Source organism: Octodon degus, unplaced genomic scaffold, assembly GCF_000260255.1.
Source record: "Octodon degus isolate 3935 unplaced genomic scaffold, OctDeg1.0 scaffold00079, whole genome shotgun sequence".
NCBI classification, from domain to species: domain Eukaryota; kingdom Metazoa; phylum Chordata; class Mammalia; order Rodentia; family Octodontidae; genus Octodon; species Octodon degus.
The window spans coordinates 3,174,599-3,196,824 of NW_004524655.1; the positions used below are offsets into that span (position 1 = coordinate 3,174,599).

Below are 22,226 nucleotides of genomic sequence, written 5' to 3' on the forward strand. Positions count from 1 at the left end.
TCCTCTCCTCCTCCCCTCTCCTCCTCCTCTCCTCCTTCTCTGCTCCTCTCTTCCTCCTCCTGCTCCTCCTCCTCCTCCTCCTCCTCCTCTTTGTATCCTTCCGCTCTCATGGAGAACCTATTTCTATACCCCGTATGCATTCTTTATGCTCATCATTTTGAAACATAAGGTTAAAACTGTAATAAAAAAGGTTAGCTAGGGGCCGGGGAGATGGTTCAGTGGAGTAAGTGCTTCCCTGGCAAGCACAAGGGCCTGAGTTCAATCCCTGGTTCCACCAAAAAAAAAAAAAAAAAGTTCAGCTGAATAATTTTGTTTTAGATTTCATGAAAATTCCCTAGTTGATATTTGAGGAAAGGAGAGGGGCACTGCCAGACTCCGTGGTGATACCCTTCCATCCTATGCTCACAGCACCTTTTGAAAGCCACCGGGATAGCCCATTGGCTCTGTTATGGTTGAAATATGAAGCATCCCCCAAAGACTCAGAGGTGAGTGGAGGGAGAGGCTGCTCACTCACTGAGGGGGAAACGCACCCGTGACTTCAGAGCTGAGCGGGCTGTTAGGAGGTGAGGTCCCTCCCCCCCCAGGAGATGGGCCAGGGGGCCACGACGTGGGGGCTGTACTGTATCTGGTCCCTGCCCCCTCCTCTCTGGCTCTTCTCTTATGAGCAGCCTTCCTCCCCTGCCCTTCCACAATGCTGTGCACCTTGGAACTGACTACCATGGACTGAAACCTCAGAAGCCATAAGCCAAAATAAAGCTCTTCTCCTTTAAGTTACTATCCTCAATTCTCCTGGAGGATTCATTGTGACAAGGCCCTCCTTGAACGGTCAGATATGGGGAAGGCTCTTTGGTATTTCAGTTCAGATGGTTTGGGAAAGAGACCTAAGCACAGATCACTCCTGGGGGAGCAGACAACGGGCACACACCACCCCAGAAAACCCACACTCAATGCAGACAAGCTGCCTCTGGATAAGCTCAGTGTAGTGGTGTGGGGAGGTTGGGAGACTGTCCCTGGAGTGGCCCTGTATGTTCCAAAGACGGGGCTTGGCTGCTGTGGCTGAGAGCAGATGCTAGAGCTGCAACAAGCAAGCGCAGCTTCCAGGCCTGACCAGCAGAAAGGCCAGATGCCGTGGGAGCCACAGCCCATGCCATGCTTCTTTGTGGGTTCCACCTTTTTGTTTTTAGTTTTATGTTCTCGGCCCTTTTTAGTTTTTAATTTTTAAGAGACAGGACTCTCTGAGTCACTGAGCTGCCCAGGCTGGGCTCAAATTGATAATCTTCCTGCCTCAGCCTCCCAGAGCATTTTGCTTTTGTCCCCGTATTGATACAGCAGTCCCAGGTGTGACTTGGCTTGCTGGGACCTGAGGGAGCCAACCCCACACCATTCGGAGGAGAAACTGTCTTTGAAACCAAGGGAAGTTGGCAGGCAGCTCCAGGTGACCAAGCAGGATGTGGTAAGAGCATGTTGACCTCTGTGTGTGGGCTCTCCTCTTCCTGGGACTCTAAAGGAGTTCCTCTCGCCCTCTCCCTGGGGGCTATAAAATGGGGAGGTGCTGAGTGTAATATCTGTGTCTGTAATTTGCGAGGCATATGGGAGTATGCTTCTTTCAGAAGAGGTGATGCAGGGGGTGGGACAAAGAATGCCAGCCAACCCTCCCAGTGTGGCCTGTCACCCAAAGAGAGGAGATGTTTTAAAAATCCGAGAGTAGTAGCCAAATCTGAGTGAGGACAGAAGGAACATGGGAACATCACTGTTACAGCTTGGAAGGTTTTCCCCTCTGTCGTGCTGTGGGGACACCAGACTCTCTCCCACCCAGTGGGCCCGCGTACCTGAGGTTCCCTTTGTTGGTGGCATACTTGACGTGGTTGCAGATGTAGTTGAACATCCCATGCGCTGTGGTGCAGTCGCGGGCATCAAACACCTGGAAGAAGTGTGTGGCATCAAAGGCCTTTTCCTCCCTCCCACAATCCAGGACAGCCTGCCCACTTCAAGAGAATCCAGAGCCCGTCCCAGCTACGGACCCGCTGGAGTCATGAACATCTCATTACTGAGGTCCAAGCTGTTTTATTATTTTCTGTAGCCTATTGAAATAACAAAGGTCAATCAGACCAGGAAAAGTCTCCGAAAAGTAGGCATGGGCTGGTTCATTTTCTGTCAGGTTACTAGGGACAGGGATGAAAAAACAAACACAAATCAGAACCTCCTGTCCTAATGAGTAATGTGCTTACAATAGGAAATTGTTCTCTAGAATAAAATCAGACCAGGGGAAACAAACCAATCTCTTCAAGGAGTAGGCAGAGAATGGAAATAAGCCAAGAGAGGAGGCATAAGGCAAAAGGGAGTGGTAGGGTCTGCAGCAAACTGGACAGCCTAAGTTCTACCAAGAGGTATGCAAATTCAGGTAGAAGAAAAGCAGTGTTGGCTGAATCAGACATGGCTATCATCAGAATTTGGCTATAATCTGAGGATCCAGGATCTTGTCAGTCACTATGGCCAACAGGAAAAAGGATTTGACCTTTTCCGAAGATCCATCTGCTCCCCCACCAAAGGGCCTTCTGGGCCTCTCCGTCTCACCACCCACCTGCAGCTTGGACCACTGGATTCTGCCCACGCAGCGGGCAGCGTTCCGCCAGGCATGCTTGGCGCCATAGATGAGCTCGGTGTCTTTGAGCTGGTAGGTGCTGGTGCTTTCAATCTCCTTGTTCACCTCTTCCAGCCTGTCCATGTGGGCCTTGGAGCCAAATCTGAGTGAGGACAGAAGGGACATGGGAACATCACTGCTACAGTTTGGAAGGGTTTCCCCGGTGGCCCGCATGTGCAAGCCTCATGGCCATCCCCTGGTGCTGTCGGTAGGTAGGGGCACCTTTAAGAGGAGGGGCCTAGTGAGAGGAAGTTAGGTTATTAGGGGCGTATCCTTGAACTGGATTGGACGGCTCAAACACTCCCTGGCTCTTTGCTTCTTGGCTGCCATTAGGTGAGCAGCTCCTGCTGTTACACACTCCCGCCACGATGTATTACACTGCTCCGGGTCCAACAACAATGGGGTCAGGCAACCAGGGACCAAAACCTCTAAAATGATCAGGTGAAATGAAACAATTTCTTCTTTGTAAGGTGATTCTTCCAGGTATTTGGTATAATGACAGAAGGCTGACAACACCCTCACCCTCTCTCCTGAAGTGAAGGTTGATGGAAGGGACAAGATATTACAGGAAGCCACAGCCAGAGAGCCCCACGTTGCTGCCAACGCACAAGAGTTTGAGCGTAAAGCAGACGCTGTACAACTCAAATGCCCACAAAGGCCTTGCAGCGCATGCAGGATAAACTGTCTCGGTGGGGACTGTGACAAATGGCAAATCCGGTCCCCAGAGGGTAGGCAGGATGTCACTCCAGCCGATCGCCTGCCTGACAGGAACGGGGGCTCTGGGCTGTCAGATTACACTGAAGACATACTAGAAATCAATTTTTAAAGAGAACTCCTCTAAGTTTTAAGTGTTGGCAGTATGTTCAATTTGAGAAAGTTAAAAATTAATTTTAGGCTGATAAAAAGGTATACAGAACAGAAGGATACATCCTCAGGCTAAGAAATGAGACTATAGTTTTTGTGGGAATGATTTCCCTGTCATGGCCCCCCTCTCCCTACAAGTGACTGTTACTTTTTTTTTTTTTTCTTTGTGGTACTAAGGATGGGCCCTAGAGCCTTGCACATGCTAGGCAGGGGCCCCACCACTGAGCTATACTCTCAGATTTTTAAAATTTATATATCGGTACTGGGGGTTGAACCCAGGGCCTTGTGCATACTAAACACATGCTCTGCAGCTGAGCTCTATCCCCTAACGCTGGAGACTGTAGATTTTTTAGATTAGGGGAAAAGTCTAAAGTCAGAAAAACATTGAAATCTGAAACACATTGGTCCTGAGCATTTTGGATACAGGATAATTAATACTGTACTCCACTCTGGAATACCACACCTTATTTACCCACCTCTTATTGATGGACTGAGAATTTTTTTTTTTTGAAGGTTTTTGTATTAATTTTTAAAATTACTTCTTGGGCTGAGGAGATAGCTCAGTGGCCTCAGCACCTGCATGGCAAGCAAGCACAAGGACCCAAGTTCAATTTCTGGTACCACATAACCTGCCAGAGCTGAAACTGGGTGTGGCGGCTCATGCCTGTAGTCCCAGTGTTGGAGAGGCGGATACAGGAGGATCACTACAAATCTGAACTGTGTAGCAAGACCCTGTACCAAAAAAAATAAAGTAAAATAAAATTACTTTTTACAATTTTGAAATAGTCTTGTTAAATTGACCAGGCTGGCTTTGAGCTCACAATCTTCCTGCCTCAGCCTCCCGAGTAACTGAGATTTGGAGCATGTATCACATATGAAGTTTCTGTGTGATTTTTTTCCTATGATAAATAATGTTTCTATGTGTGTGACTTCTTCTTCTTTTTTTTTTTTTTTTGCAGAACTGGGGATTGAACTTGGGCCCTTGCGCTTGCCAGGGACGCACTCTTATTCTACCGAGTCATCTCCCCAGCACGCGTGACTTCTTTTAAACAAGCATAAGCATTCTGGGTGAGGAATTGCTTGGAATGTTTCAGCTTGAGGGAGGCACGGTGTGGAGTGAAACCAAACCCAGGGCTTTTGCACTGAGCTACAACCCCAGCTCTATTTATTGTTTTTATTTTGTTGCCATGTCTTACTAGGTTTTTAAGTTACTTAGGCTGGACTCAAACTTGTGATCCTCCTGCCTCAGCTTCGCAGAGTGCTGGGATTGCAGATGTGTACCAACCACATCTGGCTTGAAAAGTTTCAAATTTTCAGCAACCCTTTCGCAGGCCAAATGGAAACACTTCTAGGGGCCAGCGCTGACCATTTGGCTGCCAGTCTTGGACCTCTGCATGGCAGGCAGAGGTCTTACATTCAAGGCTTGGCTCACCGGTCTGTAGTTGGAGCTTACGTCCTTGATAACTTTTCCCGGGTTTCCCACAGTGGACGCACACTTGCCTTTTAATCGAGGAGTAGTACTGATCCAGGAACTCTTTGGCGAGGGGGAAGAGCTGACCCTTGGTGCGGACGTCCTCAGGCCTTCGTGTGTGCTGGGATGGCAGCATGATAGAGCCCGTGCAGATGTGCTCTGTGCAGCCCGTTTCCTGTGGGGCCAAGACAGACTTGTATGCACAGCCAAGTTGCTCTGGCTCTTTATTCCTAGGGATTTCTTAGTGGCCAGCTTCTAACTATTGTTGGCTGTGGTCATCAGCCAAGGTGAGGAACAGGGAACCATGTCTTAAAGTCCTTAAAAATGTTTGTTGTCATCTGGGGGAGGAGGGGGTGTTCTGAGTAGGAATCTGCATCTTTGGCAATCAGTTCCAGAATGTTTATTGATCCCATGTTGATCCAAAAGAAAGAGCTGATTATCAAAGTTGTCCCCAATGCTTTCCCTCCCTGTGTTCTCTTTGTACCATGGCTTTACAGTAGCTTCCATGGGGAGGTGGAATGTGTTCTGAACTCCTTGGATGTGGGGTAGCTTTGGCCTATAGAATGTGACAGAAGTGACCCTGGGCTATACCCAAGTCTGGACTTCAGGAGACTGAATCCTGCTAACGTAGTCCACAAGCCCAGCTGTCATGCTGGGAAAAGAGTGTCTCCGTGTGGAACATAGTTATGTCAGTCAGGGTTACCCTACACCAGCCTGGCCTGAGCTGTCCCCATGGATGACTGCAGGCTCATGTGCTAGCCTCACTGAGATCACCTATGTCTTCAGATCTATAGAACCGCCCTACTAATTCAGAAACTCTTCAAAAATAATACATAGTTTCTTTCAACCACTTAAATTTATGGGCCTGTTTGATACACAGCAATAGCTAACTGATGCAACATGCCTCCAAAATGCCCATTTTCAACAGAAATTTAAAGCAATGTGTTGACTATTGAAATATGATATAGAAATTTAGAAGACATACTGCAACATCAAGGAAAGGTTAGCAAATTCTCCTTCAGTGGCCAAACCAAGAGACAACAAGAATATTTTCTGAGCCAGGGAATGTGCTTGAATTCTGAAGGGTATGCAGTACACTGATAAGAGCGCCTACACAGGTGAGTGAGAAATCACCAGTGGTCCTCCGCCAGGGATGAACTTCCTTCTCAGAGGAGGTCAGGCAATACCTGGAGACCTTTTGGCTGCTATACGTGGACTGGGGTAGTGACGCCTAGGAGGACAGGACAGGGGTGAGGCTAAACCTTGTGCCGTGCACAGGCTAGCTGCCACAGCCACACTGTGTCTGGCTCCAAATGCAGGCAGGGCTGAGGCGGGGCTACTCTGGTCTATTCTGGGCGGGGCTACTCACCAGCGTGCTCTTAAGGTGCAGGGTGTCTGTGAGAACCACCTCGGTCTCCCAGTTCTTGACCTTGAGGAAGCGGGGGCACTTGGAGGGGCTGCCGTTCTTGGGCGGAGACTGTCTGCCCGAGGCAGGGGGCTGGAGGAGAGAGTGCAGGTGGAGTCAGGCAGGTCTCAAGGCCGCAGGGCCTCTGCGTGAGCTGTCGTCACCACCCTGAGCGGCTTGAGCCACCTCAAGTCGGTCTCTACCTCTGGAAACCACCAGAGCAGCCAGCAGCAGTGGTCGGGGGCCAGCAGCGGTGGTCGGGGGCTGCACAAGATTCAGGCTGAGCAACGCTGGCCCATTGATTTGAGACCTTTCCCATCAGGATTACATCCACCTTGTGTGGTTTTGGGTGGATGTCTTATTTGCCCAGACAGAGGTGTGCCCATGTGGTAGGCCAACATCAGTCCCCCAGCAGCTAGAAGAGAGCCAGCAGGCACACTCACTACAAAGGCCTAGCTGGGGAGGGAAGGTGACAGGCAGAAGTGTTTAGTGATGTTTGTACAGAGAGTAGCAGCCTAGTAGGGTGGGATTCAGGAGCTAACTCAGGGATGGAAGAGAATACCGAAGGACAGACACTGAAAACTAATGTTCCAGGAGGACTTACTAGGTGCCAAGCACCAACCGTATTATCCCCATTTTACAGATTAAAAAACTGAGGAACGATGGCTTTCGGTGAAGAAGAAGAGAGACCCAAGCAGCGCGCCTCTGTCACACCATGGGTACCCTCGGCCAGGCTGGGGTCTGGGCAGCAGGGTGTCCTCCCCATTCCTGGTGCTGTGCTCATGGAATTGTCAGCCTCAAGGACCTGGAGCCAAATAAATGTCTACTCTTAAATAAATGTTACTCTCTTTGTGATAGGCACAGATCATGTATACAGCAGTATTCAGTTACCTGTGCTAATACCCCAGGGGCTGAGCCACAGGACCTCGGGGGAGGATGGCAGCACGGGTGTGGGCACTGGGGCGGGGAGGGTGGGTAGGTGGGGAGGGCAGCCAGGCGTGAGGCCAACTGTTGGGGCTCCAGATGTGCGTCAGGACAACGGACACTTCTGGGTGACAGGGGCCATGGGCACGCTGTTCCATAGGACTTGAATTTGGCAAGGCAGGCTGTGAGCTCAGGGCCCTCGCAAGGCTGGGTTGTCGCCTCCTTGCTAAGGAGCCCGAGAGGGCCTGAGGAAGGGGTCTGGGCCAGGCCTCCAGGAGGCTGCAAGGCTGCCTGCACACAGGGCGCTCAGCCCACTGCCAGGGAAGCCCGCACGGATGGCTGCCTGCTCCGAAGCAGTGGCCTGCAGACGGCAGCTCCAGGGCCCTCCCCGGGCCTGCTGCCGCTTCTGTCCAGCCCGAGTGAAGAACGGTTTTTCCACTTTTAGACTGTTGACTATAAAAATCCAAAGAAGAACAATACTTTGTGACACATGAAAGTTATATGCAGTTCAAATTCCAGGCTCCATAAATAACGCTCTGCTGGGCTCAGCCACACGCATTTGTCCCTGTGTTGTGTCTGGGTGGCTTCTGCCGGACTCAGGTGGCAAAGCGGGTAGGTGTGGGGATCAAGACTGGACACCCACAAAGCGGACACTATTGCCTATCATGCCCTTTATGTAACACATTTGCAGATGCTGGAGGGAAAGGGTCTAATTCCAGTAGCTGAATACTGAGTGTCACACATCCCTGCTAGAGATTTTCCTGATCTTTCTTTAAAACACTACTCAGTCCTGCCAGGCATAATCCTGGCACTCAAGAGGCTGAGGCAGGAGGATGGCCACAAGTTCAAGGTCAGCCTGAACTATACCCTGTCTTGAAACAACAACACAAACCCCTAAAATGTCCCCCAGCCCTGCCACCATGCTCTCTGCTACCCTCCCCACGCTTCAGATGTTGTCAGAGCACTTGTCCCTGCTTGCAGTGACTGTGATAGTATGTGTGTGCAGGTGCACAGGTGTGCACGTGGAAACATATGGTGGCATGCAGGTGTGTGTGTGAGAGTGTGTGTGTGCATTGTGAGAACCGGTGTGTGCACACGTGTATGGGAGTATGTGCTTATGCCAGTGTGCATATGAAAGTGTATGCATATGTTCAAGCACATGCAAACATATATGTGACAGTGTGTATATCTGTGTAAGAATGTGTGCATGCCACATGCATGTGCATGTACGAGAACATGCACATGCACACATGCATCTGTATATCTTCATCTTATTACTTCATATATATTTAGATAACACAGGTGTCTCTCGGTATCGGCAGGCATCTGGTTGCTTTGAAGGCCAAAATCCAGTTCAAGTCCGCTATAAAATGATGTAATATTTGCACGAAACCTGTGCATATCCTCCCGTGTAGCTTCAATTATTTCTGAAGTACTTACGATGCCTCACACAAGGTAAATGCTGTGTGCACAGTCGTCGCCCTGTACTGTTTGGGGAATAATGACAAGACAAAAGCAGGTGCATGCACGTTGTATAGTTGTGATCTTTTTTTTCCCCCTGCACAGTTTCTGTCCGCAGTTGGTTGACGTGTGCCTGTGGAGCCTAGGATACAGGACTGACTGTTTTCTGAAGACCCACTCTTCAGCCTGCGCTGTCCCCACCCCAGAACAGCGGCACCCCAACATGTGCCCAACAAACATTTGGGGTCTGCCTTAGAGTGAATCGTGCCTCACCAAGTTCTCACGTTGCAGCCCTGTGCTACGGTCCTTCAGTGTGGCTTCACAGGCGATAGGGCTTTTAGGAAGTAACTTGTTATCTCCCAGAATGTGAGTAGGGTGGCGTCCTCAGCTAGTGGGACTGGTGGCCTCTTCCTCTCTTTTACATGGGGGAAACATGGTCATCTGCAAGCCAGGAAAAAGGGTCCTTCTCGGAAGTGGGCAATGCCGGCACGCCGATCTCAGACTCCCAGGGTCCAGAACTGTGTGACTATACACTTCTGCTATTTCGGCTGCCCAGTCCCCAGTACAATCCAAAGCCTAAACAAATTTTGGAATTGTAGAATCACTTTCACTCAGCAGAAGACTCTGCTCTGGCTTTAGTGGAGAACAGAGAAGCCCTGCAGCTGTCCAGCTGAGCGAGTGACACCGTCAAAAAGCTGAGTGTTGGAACTACGAATGCTTCTGACCCGCCACGGGGCCCCATCCTGCCAGGCCCATTGTATGCGGAAAATATCATAAGTTAGAAATGCATCTAATCTGCTTAACGGCTTAGCGGCCCAGCACACTGCCGAGTGTTGGTTGTCCCCCTGCCGACTGCACGGTTGACCGGGAGCTGTGGTTTGCTGTCCCTGGCCAGCATGCAGAGGGGATCATTGCGCACACCCTTGCCCACCACAAGACCCAAATCCAAAATTCCAAGTAGGATTTGCACTGAATGCATCTCGCTTTCACACTGCTGTCCAGATAAAAACTCCTAAGTCAAACCAGTGCATGTGGGGGGATCTATATGTGATGCAGAGGAGGGGCTGAAGGGAGAGACCCCTTGGAAGTGGTGGTGGCCACAATGCAGGGCAAAAAATAGAGCCACACGGCTGGATATGAGAGATAAGAGTCAGGGGTGCAGATCAGGGGAGAATGGAAGGGAAAGGAGAGGTCAGGTTGGACTTGGGGCTTCCGGTCCGTGTGCAGGAAGAGCTTTCTGGGGGGCACCGTGGGCAACACTGAGTGGGAGGTTGGGGCAGGAGGGCACGCACAGCAGGAGAACCGGGAAGATGTAGAAGCAAAGCCCACGCACCTGCCCTTCGCAACAACCGGCAGTGAGGGTCACATCATTGTCACGAGCCTCAGGAGAACCAGCTCTGAGAGCAGTGGCCAGGACCGGGGGGCACTCGAGAGACCCAGAACATCTTTGGAGGTGTTATATGCTGAGTTGTGTCCCCTGCCACACCAGCTCACATATGGCCACTCTCAACCTGAATGCCTCTGAGTGTGGTCTGATTTGGCAAGAGGGTCTTTATAGAGGTGATTACATTAAGATGGGGATGCTAGGGGGGTGTGCAGTCCAACACTGCTGCTGTGCTTCAAAAAAAAGGAAAATTTGGGCTGGCCATGGTGGCGCACGCCTGTAATCCCAACACTCTGGGAGGCTGAGGCAGAAGGGTTGCAAGTTCAAGCCTAGCTTAGACAACTTAGTGAAAACCTAGCAATCAATCAATCAATGGCTAGTGATATGCCTCAGTGCAAAAGCTCTGTGTTCAATTCAAAGTATCAAAACCAGGTTTTTTTTAAAAGGGAAATTTGGAGACAGCCATAGTCACAAGGAGAATGTGTCTCACAAGGAGACGGCGCGGAGACAGCCATCTACCAGCCCAGGAGAGTTGCTTGGCGCACGCCCTCTCGCAGCCTTCAAAAGGAACCAGTCTTGCTAACACTTTGGCTCTGGCCTCGTGGCCTCCATGCCTGGGAGCTGGCAAATCCTGCGCGTAAGCTGCCCTGCTGGTGGCGCTTAGTTGCGGTAGCCCTTGTGAACGAATCCAGGCATGCAGGCTTTTGCTGGTGCAAGGCTGGTAGTCTCTGATTCCTGTCCTGCTGGCACAGGCCGCGACCCTGCGTTAGGAGCCTGTGGCAGCCTGCCCCGCTTGGCTTAGCCTGAAAAGAGGGCTGCATGCTGGGGTGGACCTCGGCAGCCGGCCATCCACACCAGGGGCCAGACGCCACATGCTGCGTGCTTCCTGCAGCCCCAGGAGCACGGCTCCAATTTGTGGGGCCCCCTCTCAGGGCTGTAAACGTAACCAGCTCACAGGCTGAGGCAGCTCGAGGTGCAGAACCACAGACCCGCAGGGCGGCGGGCACTGCCCATCCATGCAATTAAGCAACTGCTACTTAGAGAACTTAGAACTGCATTTCATAGCTTGCAGTATAATTTCCTTGTGGTGCACTCAAAGCATTACATCATATGTGATTCATTCTCTTCTTTTTTTCTGAGACCAGTCTCACTATGTGCTGTAGCCTGGGCTTGAACTCCCTATGTAGCCCTGGATGACTTTGAATTTGTGATTCTTCTGCCTCAACCTTCCAAGAGCTGGGATCACAGGTGTGTACCACCAGATCCAGCCAAAGCGATTCACTCTTTACAACAAGATGCCTGCAGTCGCTGATTCTCCTGCTTACCCTGCTTCTGCAGTCCATTTTCTACAGTCTGTGGGCCATGGGAAGAGAGAGAGATCGGAGCTGGATAGGTGAAAACTTGGGAGCAGAGGCAGTTCAAGGGCTTGGGAGTAAGTAGTATTTAAACTAGATTAGATGACTTTCAACCTGGTCCCATTACCAGACTAAAACAGATAGGCACCATAGGAATTAATTTCTAAAAGGAATCTAGTAATTACCTTGTGGCCTGGCCCCCATGACCTGGCACTGTTCTGGGTGTAGTTGTTCAAGGCACTAACCTTTAACCACCACATGTGAATGTTGAGAGTGGGCCAAGTGTTTAGCTTTTAAAGTATCCTGAGACTCTCAGAAAGTGAAAGTTGGTTGTGTCTCTTTTGACCTCAGAGGTTTTTTGATCATTTGGTTTTTTTCCAGGGGTGATGGAGTAGCAACTGCTATCCCTCCGTCTGCAAAGAAAGGAGGAAAAAATCTCCACTCTGACTCATCTCAGTCTCCAGGGTTTGAATCCAGAGTGATGCAGTCAGTGAATGAATGTGCAGGGCAGCAGCACTGGCCACAGTGTTGCTGTCCTACCGGGCAGTAGGCGGGACAGTCCACATTGAATATATTCACTATGAAAATAAACAGTTAGCAAAATATGTGGAAATCCCTGCAGGGTTGCGCCTAAACACCTTCAATTCAGGTTGAACTTCCTGGCTGTGTCCTGGCTCCAGCCCCCTGAGCTGTGGCTGGACTCGGTGGCTGGCCTCTTGGTGAAGTGACCTGTGCAGACCTGGGTGTCACAGAGCAAATGACGCCACACAGGGGGCAGGGAAGTGAGGCCTGTAGAGGGGTCTGGTTCGGTAGCAATTCCTGGAAGTGTCTTTGTAGAGTGTTTAATGCTTCAAAGCATGCCGGGAACCTGAGAAAGGGGGATACCAGAGTGGCTCCCAACCTGGGAGTCCAGCTGTGCCTATTAGCCTGGACAGGGCCGGGGAAGGCTGACGCTGGGGAGCTGGGGACAAAGGGAGCTGAGTGGCAGCTTTGAGAAGGGGGCTCGGGGCACCCACTGCATAGAGGAATTCATTGCAAACACAGGAGGTTGGAGAGAGGCCTGGGAAGGACAGTAACATGCAACATGCTAAGGGGTCGGCCTGGTGGAGCCCATGGTGCCTGCTGTAACAGCCTGCTGAGCCCTGTGTGCCACGTGGGGGCTAGAGTCTGCACAACTCCAAGTACTGCAATGTGACACCTGTGTGTATGGCTGGGTCTGCAGCTCGACTCAGAGTGGAAGTTTCTAGACGTCAAAGCAGATGTTTGATGAAAAGATTTGATGTGGCTTCAGGTCACTGACCATGTTCAGTTCAGTTTCATTTCTCTCTCTCTCTCTCTCTCTCTCTCTCTGGTGGTACTAGGACTTGAACTCAGAGCCTTTACACTGAGTTATATCCCAAGTTCCTTCTTTTTATTTATTTTTATTTTGAGACAGGGTCTCTCCGAGTCACTGAGCTGCCCGAGCTAGGCTCCAACTTGCAATCTTCCTGCCTCAGCCTCCGGGGTGCCGAGACCGCAGGCGTGTGCCATCATGTCCGTGCTGGGTCACTGCGTGTCCATTGGCCCACTGAATTGTCATGGTAACCCATTCTTCAGATGAGGAAATGGAGGGTCTGAGAGGCCACCTGGCTCCATGAGCTGCATGAGCAACGGAGCTGGGCTGGGAGTCCCGGTGCCCACAGGCTCCCTCCGGGGCCCTTCCTGCATTTCCCTCTCTGCTCCTGAGCCCTTGACCTCTGGGCACACAGTTCGCTGATGCACATAACGGACATCATCAGAGCAGAGAGAGGAGCCGCCTTTTCATGACACATCGCGTGGTCTCTCTGTGTGTAAAACGGGGTTCGTACTTCTAATTCCTTTGGCCTCACATTTGCATTGTCAGGATTAGCAATCTACCTTCACCAGCAAGATTAGAATTAGCCAAACAAGAACATAAGAACAACAAATAATTTTTTGAGTACTTATTCCGTGCCATGTTCTGTGGAGTTAAGATTGGGCATCAGGGCTCCATGGCCTGGGTCCAAATCCCATCTCCACCACTTACTATGTGGCCCTCATCGACCCATTAAACACTTTGTGCCTCAGTTTCCTCATCTGTGAAACGGGGAGAATAATAGTACAGTCTCATCTCGGTATCCACAGAAGATTGGTTCCAGGATCCCCTGCAGATATGAAAAGCAGGATGCTGAAGTCCCCTAATTGACAGAGGCAGTGTTCACCCAGAACCTGCACATGGCCTCCTGGGTACAGCAGGTGGGCTCCAGGTGGCTTACACCTCAGGTGAGTGCTACTTGTTACACTGTCACATTACACTGTAGCAAAGTCTGTACCCGTTTAGTACAGATGCACCTGCTCGTGAATATTCTCCCTCTGTGGCTCACAGGCTGTGTGGGCGTGGAACTCATACAGGACCAACTGGACCTCCCAGGCTTGGGCTGGGGATGAAGAGAGGCGATGGGCCTAAACGCCAGACACGACCTGGCATTGCTCAGTGCATTATTAACTTCTGGAGTGCGTGAAAACACTTGCTTTGGTTTTTAAGATAGGGGCTCACCATGTAACCCAGGCTGGCCTCAAACTTGTGATCCTCTTGCCTCAGCCTCCTGAAGGCTGGGGCTACAGGTGTGCCTGGCTGGATCGTGGTGTTTCACACAGGATGACCTCATTTCCTTTGTCCTTGAACCGGAAGCACCAACGAACCACTACTAGGAAAGGGGGCTCAGTAAGATATTAGTCATCTGAGCGAGGTCACCAGCTGGGAGGGGGCCCACCCTGGTCCCACCCCTGAGTCTGTGGCCTCCGTGCTGTGGGCGAGTGAACCCCAGGGTGGCAGTGGCTGCACACCTGCAGGGCGACACTGCCACCACCGTGGCTTATTTTTATCCTGACATCATTAGCGCGCATGAGTCAGGGCTGACTGCGGTTTCCGCCGGCTGGAGGGGTGGTGGCTGGGAGGTGGAGTGGTTTGTCCTGCTGCCTGGCCAGCTCCTCTTGGTGCTGGCAGAAGACACACCAGCTCCAGGAAGGAAAGAAAGAGATGAAGGGGTTGGAGGGGGGAGAGAGAGAGAGAGAGAGAGAGAGAGAGAGAGAGAGAGAGAGAGAGACAGAGAGAGACAGAGAGAGACACACAGAGACAGATAGAGACAGAGACAGAGAGACGGGGGAGAGAGAGAGACAGACAGACAGAGAGAGAGACAGAGAGAGACAGGGAGAGAGAGACAGGGAGAGAGAGACAGGGAGAGAGACAGACAGACAGACAGAGAGAGAGACAGAGACAGAGACAGATAGACAGACAGATAGAGAGAAAGAGAGAGAGAAACCCTGGCAAGCTTTGATTCTCTGGAGAGGGAGAAAAAGGAGCCCATGGTTGTCCCCCCTGGCCTGTCACTTGGAACCCTCTGGAGGCTGCATGGGGGCTGCTGCTTACCTGGAAGTACAGAAAGCCTCCTCCAGGGATTCTGACATTTTGAAAGTAGCCAAGAGGCTCTGGGTCCCGGGATAAGCAACTGCTGGGTCAGGAGGGGGGATTGTCTGTTGAGAGCTTGGGGAGCGGGAGGGCAGCCCACTGGGGGGCAGGAGGGCAGTTTCGGAGTGGAAACACCACCTCCCCTGGGCCAGGCCTCCGCAGCTGTCCCCATTAGGCGCTGCACCAATGTTTAATTAGCCTCTGGGAGTTGGGCTCTGTCCCCAGGCAGGCCGAGGTTCTACCCCATCTTCCTCCAGAGAGCAAATTAAATAGCAGGGAAACTCGGGCTTAAGAAGAGGAGGAGCCGAAAGGGGCCTACTGAAACCCCTCCATTTTGCATGGAGGGTGCACAGCGAGAAAAAATGTAGTAATCAGCGGCAGCCTCTCCTTTTAGTATGCTGCCTTTCTCTGTTTCCTAGGCAAACTCCTACTTAATCTTCAAAACCCAGTCCAATGTCACCTCTTGGTAAACGCTCCCTTCAGCCTGTTAAGGTATTTATTCACAGCATCTCTCTCTCTGTCTCTCTCTGTCTGTCTCTGTCTCTGTCTCTCTTTCTGTCATCCAACACAATGTCTGCTCACGTGTAGGTTTTGGGACAAAGTTCAGCGATGGCTGACATGACTCGCTACTCCTTCAGGGAGCCAACGGTCTGCAGTGTCGGGAAGTTCTTTCTTGGGTCTACCTGCGTTCAGCTTGCTGCATCTGGGGCCGCGGGCCTGGGCGAGTGTGAAAGTGCTGCTGCTGCTCCTCCCTGCCTGAGTCAGGGCCGCAGGCGGTGGCCGGGTCGCTATCTGTGTGACAATGATCAGTGCCAAGGCCCCACGGGTTCTTTGTAAAGCAGAGAATGTGGGTTACAACCGGGAGGAAGGAAGCTGGCTCCAGGAGCTCCAGGTAGCATGATATGAGCGGGCAGTGGAGAGGCTAAGTATAGGAGTGGGTTTTCTTTTCAGAGTGGAATAGGGACACTGTGTTTTCCACTTTGCTCAGCTCAGGAGCAATTCTGAGGCCTGTGGCTGTGGAGGCATCTAGCAGGATAACAGAGCAGATTTCTTAGCTCTGGAGTTAGGCCTGCCAGGCTTGGGTACTGCCTTCTTTCAGCTTTATCCCTGAGAGGCCTTTAGAAAATCAAAGCACAGACAGTACAGCTAGGAAGACCTCGAAGCCCCTGGCTTTGAGGGCTCTGGGGTCACGACCTACACGGGGAATGGAAAGCCTTGCTGCAGTCTCTGCTGGAGGCCTCAGGCTGAGATTCCTTGCTCAGCTCCCTGGACCCGTGCAGGACTCAGTCTCCCTCCATTTCCCAAGACCTTTGAAGTCTGTGCCTTCTTCTCCAAGGAAATGGGATTTCCATCTTAGAGGAGGTCCCTGGGCACGTCCCTAACCCTCCCTGGCCCTTCATTGCCAAGCTTACAAAGAGAGCAGGGATTCTGCTGGAATCTCTGCTGTCCTTAATACTGAGCTCAATATACAGATGTTGCTGTTAAGAATCCTGGTCTTGGGGCTGGGGAGATGGCTCAATCCCCACTTCCGCCAAAAAAAAACAAAAAACAAAAAACAAAAAACAAAAAAAAACAAAAAAAAAAAAAACAAAACAAAAACAAAAACAGGAATCCCGGTCTTTAGAACTGGGGATTAAACCCAGGGCTCCATGCCTGTAGGAAAGCACTCTACCAATCCCAGCCTCCTCTTCCTCCTCATCCTGTTCTTCCTCTTCCCCTTCCCCTTCCCCTTCCCCTTCCCCTCCTCCTTCTTCTTCCTCTTCTCCTTCATTTTAAGACAGAGTCTCCCACAGTTGCTCAGGATGACCTTGAACTTGGGTTACTCCTGCCTCAGCCTCCCAAGTCGCTAGGATTATAGGTGTGTGTCACCATACTTGGTGCAGACTGACACTCTTTAAACAAGGTGCATGGCATGAAAGAAAGTGACCACAGTTCTGCATTGGATTCCAGCTTCTTTCTGGTCTCCTCCAGCTTCATTCCATACCCAGAATTCAAAGGTTACTGCTGAGCGGGAATTATAAAGCCTGATAGGTGGAGGTAACGTGGAAGTCAGAGGAATCAGCTAAGTGCCAGGGTAGTTTCAAAAGCAGAGAATTTTGAGTTGAAGTTTGAGGGACAGAGCCCTTGCCTCGCATGTGTAAAGCCCTGGGTTCTATTCCTACCCCTGCCAGAACTCAAACAGACAAACAAGTCACCATATTAAACATAGAAGAATATTCTTCATTTTGTCACACACACACACACACACACACACACACACACACACTCTATTTCTCATTTTTTTCCCCTTTGGTATAAGGATCTCTTGCTCCATTTTACCTGTTGCTTATAATAAAGCCATGGATTAAAATAAGGTTTAAATTCTATCCTATTATAAGAAAACCGACAACACTAATGACGTAGTAAATGACAATGAACACTTGGTCTCAATGACAGGGCGACAACAGGCAGCAAACTGAGGACTCCTGCCCTATCTAGGGAGGACACCTCCTAGAACATGCCCCAAATATGGATTTGATGCAGCAGATTTTGCATGTTTTAAAGAAAAGCTGTACGTATCTTTTTGTGAACCATTTAAAAATGGCAATAAAGTAACCTACTGTATAACCCTGACCTATGGTATCTATAGCTGGGATCTCCACCAAGCTCTTTCTATCCTTCTTTGTCTTGGGAGCTGTCACAGTTGACACATTGTGTCAACTTAAGAAGCTTAGACACCTGAAGGGCCCTTGCCAGTGTCCTCACTTTGTAAACATCCTCATCCTGTGCAAGCGGAGGGCAGGGAGACCCCCACGAGGCTGCACCTGCGGCCTGCTTATAATACAGGGAAGCAAAAGAGGCTTGTTTCCCTTGCATTTTGTTCTTGTTGCTTTTGCTGTCCTTCTGCCTTGCCACCCTGCCTTGGACCCTGCTGATTACAGACTGAAACTTCCTCAAACTGAGAGGGAAATAAACCTTTCCTTCCTTCACTTTGGGTGTTGGGTATTTTATCCTAGTAACAGGAGAAAAGCAATCAAGAGAGGAAGGCTCCAGGCATGGGCACACCCCTTCCCGTGGACATTATTATGGCTGTTGCTGTTATATATCAGGGACCGAATTCTGAGCCTCCGTAGATGCCGTACCAGCCCACGCCCGCGTGTAGCCTTGAATTTTTTGCCTTTTGTTTTTCAAGACAGGGTCTTGCTAAGTCCCCCACGCTAGGCTTGAACCTGTGGTCCTTCTGCCTCAGCCTCTGAGTGCTAGGGTAATGGACTTGCGTCACCAGACTCAGAAAGCCTTAAGTTCTGAAGACAGTGTAATAAATATTTACAATTGTGCTCTTCCGCCAACTGCTCCAGGTATCACTGCTAGAGGAAGAGTCCACCGTGAGGACTGCGGGGCTGACCTGCCGAGCAGTCCCCCGTGCCTTGTCCTTCCCATCTGGGCACCAATCTCTAAGGCAAAGTAGGTCCCACCAGGGCTCGGGCATGTCCTGCCCTCCCCACCACAGCCCTGAGGGCTTGTCTATCCAAGCTGGTATTGTTAAAGGTGCCATCCATTGATTGGGTGGATGGAAAAGGACTCAGGGTGTCCCCACTGAGTGACTGGGTGGTGGCAATACCTGCCATTGGCCACCGCACCCCTGCTCCACTGCATGCGCACGTGGGTGGGAAGCCCATGGCTCCCGCAGGTCACTCTGGCCCGGCCACCAGCTGCTAAGGCGAGAGAGGACAGGATACTGCACATTTCCAGCCAAATGAGGGACTCTTGGCAAAGGGTCCAGCCTCAGTGGACTGGCAAAGATGGAACCCTTGATGACGGATGGAGTCGGCGAGGCTAGGGGGAAACAGCCTGCTGCTTAGCTGGCAGGATGGGCGCCATCTCTGTGGTGAGCACTCGGGTGATTTCTGCCCAAGCCCTAAACATACATGACCTTTGACTCAGTGTCTCAGCTTCTGTGCCATGTGAGCTACCTGCACAATGTCATGGATGACGGCGCTGTCACAGCGAAACAGGGCAAACGGTCAAGGTCTATTATAGAGGACTCACGCGATGCATGGTGGCCTAGCAAGCAGCAGAGTATTACGCAGCTGGTAAAAGTAACCAGGCCTCTCTCGCCCTGTGATCTGGGACTTACCTACTAGCAATGCTGACCAGTGAAAAACCAAGGTGCAAAACAATGTGTATAATAAGTTCTCATTTGCAGAAAAATAGGAGAATCATATGTAGAAGATACTGTTCAAAGAATACACAAACCTGATTAATATTGCTGGCCTCTGGGGAGGGGGAGTGGGGCTGGGATCACAAGAGAGGAAAATATCATTAGGGCATCTTGCATGGCATTTAAAACTGGAAACTTTGCTGGCCAGAGACAGAATTCAAATTTGTAAAACTAGCAACTCGCCAACAAATTCAAAGTAAAGGAACCTCCAAGCAGAGCTGGAGTTCATACCCTGAATCAGCACTTCCAGCTCCATGCAACCCGCTGTGCTGCTCTGGGCGCTGGTGCCCTGCCTCCCCTCCCCTTCCTGCCGGGGAGAAGGCCAGGCACAGAGCGAGCCTGGGGACTGCGCTCCTAGGGCCGGCAGCCACACTCACCTGCTCCTTCTCTGAATATGGGTTGTTGAGGATGACAGGTGCAGCGCCCTTCCCCTGCAGGTCATTGAAGACTCTGTCATTGTCCCCGCCAAGGGCCAGTGCTTTGTGCGACTTGCTGTCCAGGTCTCTGAAAGGGAAGGTGAGCAGGTGAGAAGGGCGACAGCAGGGTCAGGCCTTGATCTGGCCTCCTGATCTTGGCAGCTCACTCACCTACTGCTGCATAGCCAGTGAGCTCCAGCACCCAGCCTGCTGCTTCCTAAAGATGGCCCAGGGCAGCATGGCGAGGCATGAAAGAGCTCACCCAAGCTGGCCCTGCTGGCTGCCGCAGCCTCATCTCTGTAGGCTTTGTGTGGAGGCAGCCTCAACACGGATTGTACACACCCTGTCTCCTTTTCCGTTTCCCGGGCCTGGGATCACAGGATGGCTGGCTCGTGGAGGAATTCCATGCACCGTGAGCTCCTGAACAACTGGGAGCCCAGGACACTGAATGGTGGAAAAGGCAGCGGGTAGAAGGGGCAGGAAAGTCCAGTGGGCTGTGGGTCATTCTATCCTGACCAAGGCTCTGGGGTTTCTTTGAAAGGTACTGGCTCAGGATAAACAGAGTGATTCTGAAATTCAAGGGAACATAGCAACAATAATAATAACAACACTACTTATAAGGAAGGCTAGTGTTTGTTAAGTGCTTACTACATGCCGGGCATGCTATATGTGCTTTAATTCATTTGAACCTATGACCAGCTTATGGGACAGGAGTGATACTTTATTACAGTTTTACAGGGCTGGGGAGATAGCTCGCAGTGGTCTAAGTGCCGGCGTGGTAAGTATAAGGGCTCAAGTTTGATCCCTAGTACTGCATCCTGTGCTAACTCTGGAACCCTAGGTATACTGTGCTACTCTGAAACCAGCACTGGGGAGGCTGAGCCAGGAGGATCATTACGAGTCTGAACTGTGTAATGAGACCCTGTATCAAATCAATCAATAATTACAGTTCTACATGTATAGTAAGGGAGACAGAGAGAAGTTCGGGCACCCAGGGACTGTCAGTGGCGAAGCCCAGTATTTCAGCCTATTTGTTTTACATCTGTTCAGAAGTAGAGGCTTGCACTACTTGCTTATCACCATCCTCCTCGTCACCAATGCCACCGTTATTACTGCCATAGACATCGCCACCCACGTGTCCTTCTCCTGAGCAGAGCCATTACGGTCCGGTGGTCGCCATCACCACCATCGAAACCACCCTCACGCCGTCTCCGTCAGCTGCATCCCACCGTAATCCTCAGCATCACCACCAATGCCAAACTTCGTCATAGTCATCTTCACTCCCACCACCACCACTGTCACAGCTGCCCCTGGAGGAGAAGCTGAGGTTCAGCGAGGCCAAGTTCCTAGGTTAAGACCCAGCTAGTGGGGGAGGGTCCAAAACCCAGCGTTGCTCCTAACTCTAGAGCCTGACTTCTGAGCCCTGAAATTACTTTATGTCTTCGCAGGCCCAGCCAGGGTGAGGCCGGGCAAGACCGCCCATCAGTCCTGTGTCCCCTCGGCCCCTTCACCCAGTGAGTGTCACCCTCCTGCTTCCTGACCGTCTTTTCTCACCCTTCTTCCATCCATTTTACTCTGGGACATCTGGTACCCGCCCAACTTCCGGCAGCACAGCTTGCTCTGTGGCCCATAATGCTTTTTTTAAAAATGAATTTATTTTATTTTATTTTATTTATTGTGTGTGTGTGTGTGTGTGTGTGTGTGTGTGTGTGTGTGTGTGTGGCCAGCTCAGCCCTCCAGGGGGTGGGGCGGGCTGGCATGTGGTGCTGGGGGATTGAACCAGGGTCCCTGTGCTTTGCTGAGCTTGTTCTAAGTAGGTGCTTTAGACCACTGAGCCATCTCACCAGCCCCCATAATGCTTTGGGCCAGGCACTGGAGGCTGCCCCTGGACGAGCCCTTGTTCCACACTCTCAGTGCCGAGGCCGCCTCTGTCCCCAGTCTGCAGAGTCTCTGCAGCTGCCTCAGAGCCGAGCTGGCTCCTCTGCTCGGATAGGTTTGCACTTATCACAGGGAACATTCTGTTTTGCCCTCTTTAAAATGTCACCAGCTCATACTCGGAGTGGCTCTTGATTACAGGCCTTTCCCATGTCAGTGGTTTCTCTACACAGTGATTAAACAGGATTGTCTGGAGAGAGGACTGCTCCAAATGTCACCCTCAGCGTTGGAAACTCCTGCTGTGATGACACTACATGACCAGAAACAAGGACTCCACAGAGAAAGGAGGTGAATGTGTTTTGGGCATCGGTCACCAAATGAGGTACCTGCATGGGAATTATGTCACTTACTCCCAATAGGCGTTAGAAGCTGTATTTTTCAGATGAGAAAACCTGTCCCCCAAAGGTAATACAAGTTGCCGAGGTCCTACAGCAAGCGCCTAGTAGGGCTGAGATGAGAGCTAGGTCTGAAGGAGGGTAGGCCCAGTCTCCTCCTCCTCCTCCTCTTCTTCTTCCTCCTCCTCCTCCTCTTCTTCCTCCCTCTTCCTCTTCCTCCTCCTCCTTCCTCTTCCTCTTCATTTTTAGGATAGGCTTTACAGTGTGTACAGGGTCTCATTACAGAGATTGGACTCGTACTGATCCGCCTGTTTACAGCCTCCCAAGTGCTGGCATTATAGGTGCACGCCACCACGCCCAGTCTCAAT

The 22,226-nt window shown here is 51.1% G+C and overlaps 1 protein-coding gene across 1 annotated transcript in view; it reads right to left on the reverse strand.

Moving 5' to 3' along the window:
* Nos1 (nitric oxide synthase 1) overlaps window positions 1-22,226 on the reverse strand; it is a 119,138-nt gene that overhangs the window by 58,264 nt on the left and 38,648 nt on the right. Inside the window, exons 3-7 of the mRNA XM_004636337.2 lie at window positions 19,550-19,676; window positions 6,346-6,474; window positions 5,006-5,151; window positions 2,582-2,744; window positions 1,830-1,921 (exon numbers count right to left, since the gene is read on the reverse strand). Of these exons, the coding sequence (XP_004636394.2) occupies window positions 1,830-1,921; window positions 2,582-2,744; window positions 5,006-5,151; window positions 6,346-6,474; window positions 19,550-19,676 (657 nt within the window). The remainder of the gene's footprint in view (window positions 1-1,829; window positions 1,922-2,581; window positions 2,745-5,005; window positions 5,152-6,345; window positions 6,475-19,549; window positions 19,677-22,226) is intronic.